This window comes from Macaca fascicularis, chromosome 13, assembly GCF_037993035.2.
Source record: "Macaca fascicularis isolate 582-1 chromosome 13, T2T-MFA8v1.1".
NCBI classification, from domain to species: Eukaryota; Metazoa; Chordata; class Mammalia; order Primates; family Cercopithecidae; genus Macaca; species Macaca fascicularis.
The window spans coordinates 120,800,292-120,812,695 of NC_088387.1; the positions used below are offsets into that span (position 1 = coordinate 120,800,292).

The following is a 12,404-nucleotide window of genomic DNA, read 5'->3' on the forward strand; positions in this document are numbered from 1 at the left end:
GGCACAGATAGACGCCCCTGGTGAATGCTGACCCAGGCAATGGGGACGGTGGGCCAGTGTTTCTCTCCTGGAAAGGAGGAGCTCACAGGCTCCTTCCAGAAGAGAGACACACAGGACCCCAGGGGCTGCAGTGAGGGGGCTATGCAAACCTGCTCTAAAGCAGACTTTGGAGTCTCCCTTCAGATCACCTGGAATACTTCATTACTTCAAACACAGAGCAAGAAGTAGAAGTTACAAATCAGGTGTCCTATTTAAGAAGCTGTATGGAGAGTTTGTCCTTACGCTTGAATAGTTGCTTCATGACCTCCCTTATCTCAGAAGGACATGCACGGTGAAGTTATACAGATCTGGCTTCCAAATAATATTCAGAGCAAGTCACTTAGCCTGGAACCGGCAGGTCCATACGGCAGACCAGGGACAGTGGGAAAAACACCTAAGCGGAACCGGGAAGCTACTTCCCACTCTGTGACTTTAGGGTCCACAGAATTATGGACCTGGATACTGGACGGCAGATGTGAAATCCCTTCTTCTTATTCAGCGCTTATGCAAATATGTGCTATTGTCCTTACAAACATGGTATGTGCCCTTGGAGGGGAACAATGACCCCATTAAATTTTCTGGCCCTGGAATTCCGTAAAGGAAATAGCCTATGGCCCTAGCCGGGGTTTCTCAACTTCCACACTATTGCCCAGTAGGCCCTGAAGATGCCCTGTGCAGGGCCCTGTGCCCTGAGCAGCATCCCTGGGCTCCACCCTCCAGGTGCCCTGGATATCAGCAGAAACCCCCACCAAGTCCTGACAATAGAAAATGTCTCCAGGCATGTCCAAGTGTCCCTCGGGGGCAAAACCACCAGTTTGAGAGACCCAGCCCAGGAAGGGGTTTTTGTCTTGCTTTTTGTGGAGAGGCCACGCAGTGAGGGTGGCTTCTCAGAAAGAAGGCGCAGTTCCCAGTGCTCATTAACCTACAGATTCAATGACCAATTCACTGCAGAGAGCACCCAAAGGTTCCTGAACACAGAAGTCAGGAAATGACGATGAGAAAACGAACGGGGCTCTATTTTGTAAAGGGGATGCTGCCTGATTTGAGATTGCTAATAAAAGACAACTAGGTCTTTCAACTCGATTTGTTGAAAAAAATTTTTAACCACCATATTTATCCTACCAACGCTTTCCATTTCATTCATTCTTAATTAACACAGAGAGTAGGTTTTGAAAAATATTACATGACAAAACAGTGGATTGTCCTCGCAAAGCATTTCCTTAACACTTATGTAGTTAGGAGAATACTCAGATGCGGGTGGAAATGGGTCTCGCTCCCTTCCTAACAGCAGTTGTATATTCCTGGCATGCGCCCTCCATAAATTCCCCCAGGCACAGGTGCTGTTCACGGTTACCACGAATGTTCAGGTAGAAGGCAGGCAATGAGGAGTGTTTTTTTCAAAGCATTTACTCAAGTGTTGTGGGTCCCTCCTTAGCAGCGGCATCTTCAACTTCCCTGTCCACCCAACTGACCCTGCTGTGAATCCTACTGGCCAGACACACTCAGGGCTTGTGGAAATCCTGGGTCCCTGAGCTATCAGAAAAAAAGGAGACAGTCTATGAAAGCATGGCCTCTGCACAACACACAATCCAGCAGGGGTGGTGGCTTCTGTCAGACAGGCCTGAGTGTTAAAGTCCATGGAATGTAACCAAGCACATGGCAACGGGGGGCATGGATGCCTGCTCGGCCTCTTACCTTTGTCTTACTCTCAAAACAGGTAAATCCCATCGCGAAATCCACCGTGAAACACAGCATCTCTCCTTGCCAGCTGCACATGTATGTTCTGGACTAGAAAAAAGTATTAATTTTGAGAAAACATTCTTTAATAAAGCTGTTTAACTTTAATTATGTAGGTGCAATATCAACCCGTCTTTGGTCAAAAATTATAAAATGCTCTAACATGAAAGTTACAGGGAACAAAACAGGAGGAAGCAGGGTCCCGGGATACCCGCAGGAACAACTGCGTCCAGGGAGTTCTTTCTTGCTTTTCGTCGAGAGGCCACTATTTCCAGCTCTGTGAGGGGGGAGTGTTTGCCGGCACTGCTCTAACTCCGAACAAATGCACAGAGCCCAGCCAATCTCTATTCTCCAACGCGTGTTTGAAAACACAGTAAACCACTGAATTTTCCTCCTGCTAGCTCATTATACCTAGTGGGTAATACGCTCACTTTTCTTTGCACGAGGCGCACGGCATGTTACGGCAGGAGCTAGACGTGGCATTTCATGAGAAAATTCTGAAGAGCAGTACAATTTACAACATCATCAAGTAGCAGAGCAGGACAGCAGGGATACCGCCAAAACCACACAAAAATGACATCGGTCACACAGTGCGAGAAGTCCCGCAGTCTGCAGCACATCCCACGGCCATGGATGGTTTGTGTGGAGGGCGGCCTGGACCAGCACGTGACGCTTCTGAGGGGAAACCCGGGCTCTGCTCACCCCGGGGCGGGTGGTTTGTGTGGAGGGCGGCCTGGACCAGCACGTGGTGCTTCTGAGGGGAAACTCGGGCTCTCTGCTCACCCCGGGGCGGGTGGTTTGTGTGGAGGGCGGCCTGGACCAGCACGTGGTGCTTCTGAGGGGAAACCCGGGCTCTCGGCCCCGGTCTCTGCCCCGAAGGTCTCTGGGCTTCAGGCTGCGGAGCCCGTGAACACCTGCCAATGCACTCGCAGCCATGTTGGGTGAAAGCGAGGTTTGTGCTTTAAATGTTTTCATGCGACTCAAGACAAAAGAAGCAGGAACCCTAATAACTTGGTAAAAGTTATTTTTAACAATCTCTGTAATAAATCTGCAGGTAAAATGTTCCCATTTAGAAGAGAATTGGAGCCATCGATTTGAGTTGGATAAATAGAGCCGTGGGTTCTGGGCCTGTCTCTGAGCCAGGGTGTGCACGGCCCTTTGGCATCCAAACACGTTACTCTTATGGGAAAGGGGTGCTTGATGCCTACACTCTCTCTCTTTCCCTCCTTTTCTCTCTCTTTTGCATACACGCATACACACACACACAAAATACATGGCACATACACCACACACGCAGTCACAGTGCACGGCTAATACCATATATACACACATACACACAGAGTGCAAGGTTTATACACCACACACAATACATGGCTTGCACACCACAAACACACATACACACACAATGCATGGCTCGCACACACACAGTGCACAGTTCACATACCACACACATACACAATGCACGGCTCACCCACCACAGACACAGACACACACACAGACACACAATGCATGGCTCACATCCCCCCCACACCCAGAGCACATGGCTCACACACCACACGCACAGAGTGCATGGTTCACACACACACAAACACCACCCCCCCCACAGAGGCCATGGCTCACACACCACACACACACAGCACATGACATGCACCACACAGTGCACGACTCTCACACCACACACACACACCCACAATGTGTGGCTCACACCCACACAGCCTACAGGTCTCACACAGCATGTGGCTTACACACGCACACAGTTCAGGGCACACACACAGCACACAGCTCTCTGACACATGGTGCATGGCATACACACGTGCACACACACAGTTTGGCTCACAGTGCACTGCTCTGACACACACAGCATGTGGCTCACACACACACAGCGCATGACTCACAGCACATGGCTGACACACACAGTGTGGCTCTCACACACAGTGCACGGCTGACAGTGCATGGCTTACACACTCACACATACCCTGACCGAGGCGGGCTGGAGTCAGTCAGGTCTCAGATCTCAGGTCTCATTCCTGCCACAGCTCCACTCCATGGGCTGCCCACGCTGCCTGACAAGACCACACTGCCCCCCGCGCCCGCCGTGCTCGGCCTTGTGGCTGTATAGCTTGGGAGGTTCTTCCTCACTTCTCTCTTGTTCTGCTATTGTCCTCTTCCTGAATAGCTGACTGCGTGCCTTCAATATCTTCACGCCTGTCAACCTTTCCTTAGAGATTGTCACAGAGTAGCTCAAGTCCCTGCCCCTCCCCTCGTAGGGGAGAGCAGGTGGTGGGGGTGGGGTGGCAGGGATGGGGGGAGGGGGGCAAAAGGCTGGAAGGACCCATCTGTCTTGGGCTTCACACAGCTCCTGACCCTTCCAGGATAACTGGGGGTCCAGCCAACACCACACACACAGCCGGCGGTCACGAATACTCTACACACCGTTGGCTTTGCGATGAGAATACGAGAGCAGATCGCAATGAGTGGTGGCTGAAAAGCACAGTCCCAGCCAGCTCCCCCTGCTCACCTTCCATGAATCTGACCCAGAGTGTGAGGAGGATTGAGGTTCTACGTGAAAGTTCACAGGAGGTGACATTCTCACAGCTCAGATTTGAAAGCTACTCAAGCTCTAGAATTTAAATCTAGTGATTATAAAATAGGAAATGAAAGTATTCCAATATTTTATGTAGACTAAGTAGCTATCATCATAGGATCTGTAGAAATTGCTATATTTTATGTAGACTAAGTAGCTATCATCATAGGATCTGTAGAAATTGTAAACATCAGTGGCTACCGCTGAATGGCAATGCACACACATTCAGTAATTATAGCCCATCTTTACGGCACAGGCCAAAGTTACTCCAGATGGCTACATAAGCACACAACACATTTGCATAATCTCCAAAGGGGCTTAGGATGGAGGAAGAAAAGAAAGCTTTCGTCTAAGGAACCTCTGGCTACACAAAATCTCATTTTCAGAATTAATCAATCAATATCCTCCCAGACACATAGAGTGTCTCATCATTTGCATTTTTAGAACTTGAAGGAATTTTTAAAAAAATCTGTTTCCTCACTACTGCTGTACATACAACTCCCACAAAACAGTCTTATCATAGAACTTTGCAAACACAATTCTTTCAACCTAGTGAATGAATGACATGTGGGATTATTTCCAGGCTTCCTCTATGTTTGCAATTTTCCCTTGACGCCTTGGAAGAAACTCTAATTGGCACACATGCCCCAAATCCTGAATGAAGGGTTGCCTCATGGCCCACTTCCCACATCAGAGGGAGTCTGGGAATGTTTATTTTTGTGTACCGGCTTCTTGAAAGACATCCTCATAGACTGCCCAGCGCATTTTGATAAAATTAGTAATTTAAACATTTTCATGTAACTCAGGGAGAGAATGTCCACATAATGCATTTGGTGTAGTCATTTGGAATTCTCCAAGATGTCGAGGCCAAGGAAAAACTTACTAGGATAACATTTGATCTACTGATGAAATTACGGAGAAAAGGTATATGCATAACACTTCATGGTTTGGCTGAAGATGGGACTGAACTTTATCTCCAGCACATTATATGGTGACCCATAGAAAAATGGCCAACTGTAGACCACAGCTCTGGGCTTACAGCAAAGCTTCTGAATCAATTAATGAGTTCAAGAAAAAAAAAAAAAAGTTCTAAGTACCTCCTTCCACAACTGACCGAAATGTAAAATAGATAGTTTCAGAACTTTTTATATGAAAATATCAAAAGTGGTCTTATTAATGAAAGCTTAAAGTAAATGGTTTTGTAGTTCAGCTTTTGGAATAAAATAAATCAAGAGCAATAGCACAGAGCAATCAATATTTACAGAAACTATCAAAAATATAAAGCACAGAATTACCTGAAGAGTTAAAAAAAGAAAAAACACTAATACCAGAGATAAAACCATATATATATTTATATATGTATACATATATATTTATATGTGTGTGTGTGCATATATATATATATATATTTTTTTTTTTTTTTTTTTGAGACAGAGTTTCACTCTTATTGCCCAGACTGGAGTGCAGTGGCGTGATCTCGGCTCACTGCAACCTCCACCTCCCAGGTTCAAGTGATTCTCCTGCCTCAGCCTCCCGAGTAGCTGGGATTACAGGCATCCCCTACCACGCTCGCCTAATTTTTGTATTTTTAGTAGAGATGGGATTTTACCATTCTGACCAGGCTGCTCTCAAACTTCTGAACTCAGTGATACACCTGCCTAGGCCTCCCAAAGTGCTGGGATTACAGGCGTGAACCACCACACCTGGCCAAGACAAGAAAGTGCTGGGATTACAGGAGTGAGCCACCGTGCTGGCCAAGACAAGAAAGTGCTGGGATTACAGGAGTGAGCCACCGCGCCCGGCCACACCCGGCTAATTTTTTGTATTTTTAGTATAGATGAGGTTTTGCTATGTTGGCTAGGCTGGTCTTGAACCCCTGAGCTCAAGCGACCAAAGTGCTGGGATTACAGGCGTGAACCACCACACCTGGCCAAGACAAGAAAGTGCTGGGATTACAGGAGTGAGCCACCGTGCTGGCCAAGACAAGATTTCTTTTCTGTGTTCTGAACACCAAGAACAAGATGCCACAGTTGGGCTGCTCAGGTGAGATGCTGTAACTTCAGGAGATGACAGGCAACTTGCCCCCTTTGATTTGCTCGTTTCCATTAAGGAAAATGCTCTCCCAATAGTGGGCAGTAAAGCAAGCAGCCTGGAAAAGGAACTGGAGTCAGACAGAAGAGAGATAACAGCAGGTGTGCATCTGCCAAGCGTAGGTCATCTAGTGTTTTCTTGAAGACTTCGTGTCTGTATTCATGGAGAATATTGGTCTGCAGTTTATTTCCTGGAGTGTTTTTGACTGCTTTTGGTATAAGGGTAATGCTTGCTTCAAAAACTTGTGTTTCCTCCTTTTTTCTTCTAGAAGATATTATAGAGAAGATATTGGTGTTCGCTTTGACATTTGATAGAATTCTCCAGTGAAGTCATCTGAACTAAACATTTCATTTTGAAAGTTTTTAAGCCACAAATACAGTTTTCCTAGTAATGATAAGGCTCCCAAGACTATAGTGATGGAATTGTGGCTGTTCGTGGTTTACGAGGAAACAGTCTTTTCGGTTTAAGTTGCAAGATTTACATGTGTAGAGTTATTCATTGTATTTTCATTATCCTGTCGAAGCTTACAGTCTGTAGTGATACCCCATTCCATTTATTATATTCTCAATTTTTGTCTTCTCTTTTTCTCCTCTTTTTTTGTCTGTCTTCTAAACATTTGCCAAATTTAATGATATCTTCAAAGAAACAGCTCTTTGTTTCACTGTTTCACTGGTTTCCTCTGTTTTTTTGTTTTCGATTTTACTGATACCTGCTCTTCCCTGGGGTTTATTTTGCTCTTCTGTTTCTAGTTTATTGAGGCAGAAGCCTACGGTTTTTAGACATTTCCTCTTCTCTAATGAATGCATGCTGTTAATGCTGTAAATTTCCTGCGCAGCCCTGATTCAGCTGTGTCTCACAAACTTTGATATATTACAGGGTTCTCATTTTCATATCCTCATTATTTCTTTATTTGCCTTGAAACTGCATGTTTGACACATTGCTTATTTATAAGTGTGCAGTATCTAAGTGTTTGGAGAATTTCCTATTATCTTTCTGTTGTTGATTTCAAATTTGTTTCCATTTTAATTAGATAACATTCTTTGTATGTTTTCAGTTCTTACAAATTGGTTGATGCTTGTTTATGCCCCCAGATATGGCTGATCCTGCTAAAAGTTGCATGGACACTTGAAAATAATGTTTATTATCCTATAGTATGTAGTGGGGGGATTCCATAAATATTTACTAGATTCTTTTAGTTGATGGTACTGTTGAATTCTTCTATATATTTGCTGATATTTTACTTAGTTGTCTGTCAACTGTTGAGAAGGAGCGTTGAGGCCTTTCACCGTAATTGTAGATTTTTCTGTTATTTTTCAATTCTCAGTTTTTGCTTCCCATATTTTGCAGCCCCGTTGTTTTGTGAATACTCACTCAGGATGGCTGGGTCTTCTCGGTGGACTGAGCCTTTTATCATTCTATAACGCCACTCTCTCTGCATCTAGTAATTTTATTTTCTCTGAAGTCTCCTTTATCTGATAATAGGGCTACTCCTGCTTTCCTTTGATCAAAGTTACATGATTTATCTCTTTTTACTCATTTACTTTCAAACCATCTACATGGTTATCTTTGAAGTAAGTTTCTTCATTAGAGCTTGGTCATCTTGTTAATCTACTCTGCCAATCTCTGTTTCTTACTTGGTGCATTTACACCATTTTCACTTCATGTAATTATTGATATCTTAGGGCTTAAAACTGATATTTTATTTTTTGTTTCCTGTCTTTGATTTCTCTGCTTTTTTTTCCTGCCTAACTGTAAGTTACTTAAACTTCTTCTTTTTTATTTTTTTTTCTGCATTCCAATTTATCTGTATTTTTTGAGTGTCTCTTTGGATGGCCTTTTTAGAGGTTGCTCTGGTTCTCTATACACAGTTGTATACACATTCTATATACACAATGGTCACCCCTACATCAGTTTCATTGAAGTACAGAAAACTCACTCCCCTTCAACTTCATTTTCCCTCCCCTATTTATAGTATATATATTTCAAATAGTTTCTTCATATACATTTATAATCACATCAGACAGTGGTATTATTTTTGACCATAAAACATAATTTAGTAAACTCAGCCGGGTGAAGTGGCTCACGCCTGTAATCCCAGCACTTTGGAAGGCTGAGGTGGGAGGATCACGAGGTCAGGAGATCGAGACCAGCCTGGCTAACATGATGAAACCCTGTCTCTACTAAATACAAAATATTAGCTGGGCATGGTGGCGCATGCCTGCAGTCTCAGCCACTCGGGAGGCTGAGGCAGGAGAATCTCTTGAACCCGGGAGGCGGAGGCTGCAGTGAGCTGAGATCACACCACTGCACTCCAGCCTGGGCGACAGAGTGAGACTCTGCCTAAAAAAAAAAAAAAAATAAGAAAACTCAGTAAGACAAGAAATGTCTGTGGTGTCACCTGCACTCTTGCTCACCATGGCCTTTCTTCCCTCCTGATGTTCCCAGATTCCTTCTTTCATCTTTTGATTTCTGTTTAGAGAACTTCCTTTATTCTTTTTGAGTAGATCTGCTGATACTAAACTCTCTTAATCTTTTCTTTTTTATCAGAAAATGTTTACATTCTTTTTAATTCCTGAAATATATTTTCAAGCGAATAAAGGTTTCTGGTGCCAATTCTTTTCTTTCAGCACTTAAAACAATATTGGGACATTTCTTCTGGCCTCTGTAGTTTCTGATGAGAAAGACACTGTAGTTTGAATCATTTTTCCTCCCTAAGTGCTGTATTATTTTTCTCAGGCTGCTTTCAAGATTAGTTTTCTTTTTCTTTAGTTTTCATGAGCTTAATTGTAAAGATCTGGGTATAGAATTCTCTGGTCTTATTCTGTTTAGTTTGTTCAACTTTTGGAATATGTAGGTTTATGTCTCTAGCCAATTTGGGGAAGTTTGAGGCTGTAATATTTTTTGAATACTTCTCAGTACTTCTTTTCTCCTGGACTCCAGTGATACAGGTGTTATGCCTTAGTTACATCCTGCAGGTCCCCCTGGAGGACAGCACGGCACAGCTGTAGACAGCAGCCAGGCCTCAGCAGGGCACAGGGTGGGCAGCGGGAACCACAGTAAGTATGTGGACTCTGTGTGACTCTCCCTCAAACTGAGTAAGGTGCCATCCACTAACTCCATGCATGTCACCTCTGGGGGATGCTGAGGCTTGAGCTGAGTGCTGTGAGCGCCCAGTGGGTCTAAAGTCATCCCGTCTTGGCTTCAGGCTGTTGGTGGAGAATTTCCTCTCACACACAGTCAGCTTAATGACTCATCAAATTTTCTAGGGCTCTTGAGAAGCACAATCAGAGTTCCCTTAAATACCTTTGACTTAATTTTTGGACACCACTACAGAAAATGACATGTGCTGCAGGGGCGAAAAATCCAGATAATAAATATTAAAATAGCTTTTTATAGGACAATAGCTAGTAAACTTCATTAGGATGTGATAAAACAAAACATGGTATTAAATAGCACATTCAAGTTCATTTTCAAATATGTTAAAAATTCATGCTCTCAACAAAAGCATTAAGATTAGCCTTTTAAGTATCATAGACAACAGGCACAAATGAAGGACTGGAATTAATGAAGAAGTTAAAGAAGCGATTCTGTTCATTAACAAAACCGGACACATGGAGCTGTCGGAAGCAACATCAGGATGGGGTGTGGGAAGGGAGAGAAATCACATGGGCACAGGCAGCTCTGCTGGGATAGACCGAGAGCCACCTTACAAGCAGGGGCTGGCACGGCCCAGGTGAGTTTCTGGTCAATGTGCACACTGGGGCCACAGCTTGTGTCCGGGGGAAACGCTGACCCACCCTGGGGTGTTGAGGGATCTTTCTGTTTCTATCGTGGGGTCAGTGAGCCCTGGGAGACCAATGCTTTCTTCAATCTAAAGCAGACTGGATTGTGGAAGGAGACCTGCAGAAAACGCTTTAGCTAACGAAGAGCATCAGCCATGAGTGAACGGACTTTGAAAGGATTTTCGACAGCACTTCAGAGCGGTGATGGTAACAGTGCCCTCATTTAAGGCACCCTTCTTGCATACCTGGAACTAGGCTAAATGCCTTACATTGAGTTCTCATGGTAAACTCACGAGATGGTGCTTCCATCCTCATTTTACAGATGACAGTGGGGTTTGGGCAGGCACACAGCTTGCCATATGCACAGAGGATGGGCCAGTCTCTCTGTCCCTGAGTCCTGGCTCCTCATTTATCGCTTCCAACACCACAGCTCAGCATTGCAGTTTGCTCCACATTTCCTGTGGGTTGGTGCACAGGGATGACTTGTGTCCCCCCAAAAGTCATGCTGGAGTCTTAGCCCCAGTATCTTATTTGGAAGTAGGCTCTTTGCAGAAGAGACCAAGGTGAGGCTGTGCTGGAGCACATGGGGCTCGAATCCCATGACCAGTGATCTTCTGGGAAAAGGAGACAGAGACCCAGGGAGGAGAGCCAGGTGTGGAGACAAGGGTGGAAGCGGGGGTGAGGAGCTGCAGATCGAGGAATGCCAGGGACTGCAGGAGCCACCCAAAGCGGGAAGAGGTGGGAAGGAGCCACCCAAAGCGGGAAGAGGTGGGAAGGAGCCACCCAAAGCGGGAAGAGGCGGGAAGGAGCCACCCAAAGCGGGAAGAGGTGGGAAGGATTCTCCTGAACCTGAGAGAGTTCAGCCCTGCCAACCCTTTGATCTCGGAAATGAGAGGACAAATTTCTGTTGTTTTAAGCCACTCAGTTTGCGGATGTTCCTTAGGGCAGTCCTGGGAAACGTGCGCAGGGCTAGGCCAGCAGGGCCAGGACTGGTGATGGATATGGGTATCTCCACCGCTCAGAAAGCAGCAGTGCGGGGCGTGTTCCTGCCTCCGACTCTTGGCTCCCGGTGTTGTGCCTTACTGGATAAAAGTATCTTATATTAGTCAGGGTTCTATAGAGAGGCAGAAGTAATGGGATAGATATATATCAAGGGGAGTTTATTAAATATTAACTTATACAATCACAGGGTCCCACAATAGGCCGTCTGCAAGTTTGAGGAGCAACAAGAGCCAGTCTAAATCTGGAAACTGAAGAACTTGGAGTCCGATGTTCGAGGGCAGGAAGAATGTGGAGTCTGAAGTGTCTGGCACGGGAGAAAGATGTAGGCTGGGAGGCTAGGCCCATCTCCCTTTTCACATTTTTCTGCCTGCTTTATGTTCACTGGCAGCTGCTTAGATGGTGCCCACCCAATTAAGGGTGCATTTGCCTACCCCAGTCCACTGATTCAAATGTTAATCTCTGTTGGCAACCCCACACAGACACACTCAGGATCAATACTTTGTATCCCTCAAACCAATCAAGTTGACACTCAGTACTAACCATCATTTCTGGAGTGGCACAGGATGGTAACAAGGAATTTAGAGAGGTGGAGGAGGCAGAGGCAGAGGAAGAAGGGACGCAGGGAAGGCGAGTGGGGAAAGCAGACCTGGTGTTCACCCAGGGGAACCGTCCAGGACCGGGGGAGGGCAGGGTCTCTACCAATGCTTACTGGTGTAATTCTGCTTCTCTGTTTAAGAATGTTTGCCACTTCAGCCTGCCTTCTGTTTACATATTTCTTATTTTAAATTAAATGTGTAGGCCGGGTGTGGTGGCTCTCACCTACAATCCCAGCACTTTGGGAGGCCAAGGTGGGTAGGTTGCTTTAGCCCAGGAGTGAGACCAGCCTGGGCAACATAGCAAAACCCCACCTCTACCAAAAATACAAAAAATTATCTGGGTTTGGTGGTGGGCATCTGTAATTCCAGCTACTCGGGAGGCTGAGACATGAGAATCTCTTGAGCCTGGGAGGCAGAGGTTGCAGTGAGCCGAGATCATGCCGTTGCACTCCAGCCTGGGTGACAGAGGTAGACTCCGTCTCTAAAAAACGAAACTACAAATAAATAAATGAATGAAATAAAATACACTATGCTGACATGCTAATAGATTGAAATGCCCTCTGCCCCTGCTCA

The 12,404-nt window shown here is 45.3% G+C and overlaps 1 protein-coding gene across 24 annotated transcripts in view; it reads right to left on the reverse strand.

The window, feature by feature from the left end:
- The window catches only part of SNTG2 (syntrophin gamma 2), a 375,050-nt gene that overhangs the window by 33,801 nt on the left and 328,845 nt on the right, over positions 1–12,404 (reverse strand). For 18 of the 24 annotated variants that reach the window (XR_012422721.1, XR_012422723.1, XR_012422724.1 and 15 more), the window contains one exon: positions 1,735–1,827. The exons of the other annotated variants lie outside the window; for them this stretch is intronic. Coding sequence is in view for 15 of the 18 variants with exons in the window: in XM_074012496.1 (XP_073868597.1) it covers positions 1,735–1,827 (93 nt within the window). In the remaining 3 variants the exon portion in view is untranslated. The remainder of the gene's footprint in view (positions 1–1,734; positions 1,828–12,404) is intronic. 24 annotated transcript variants of the gene reach the window in all.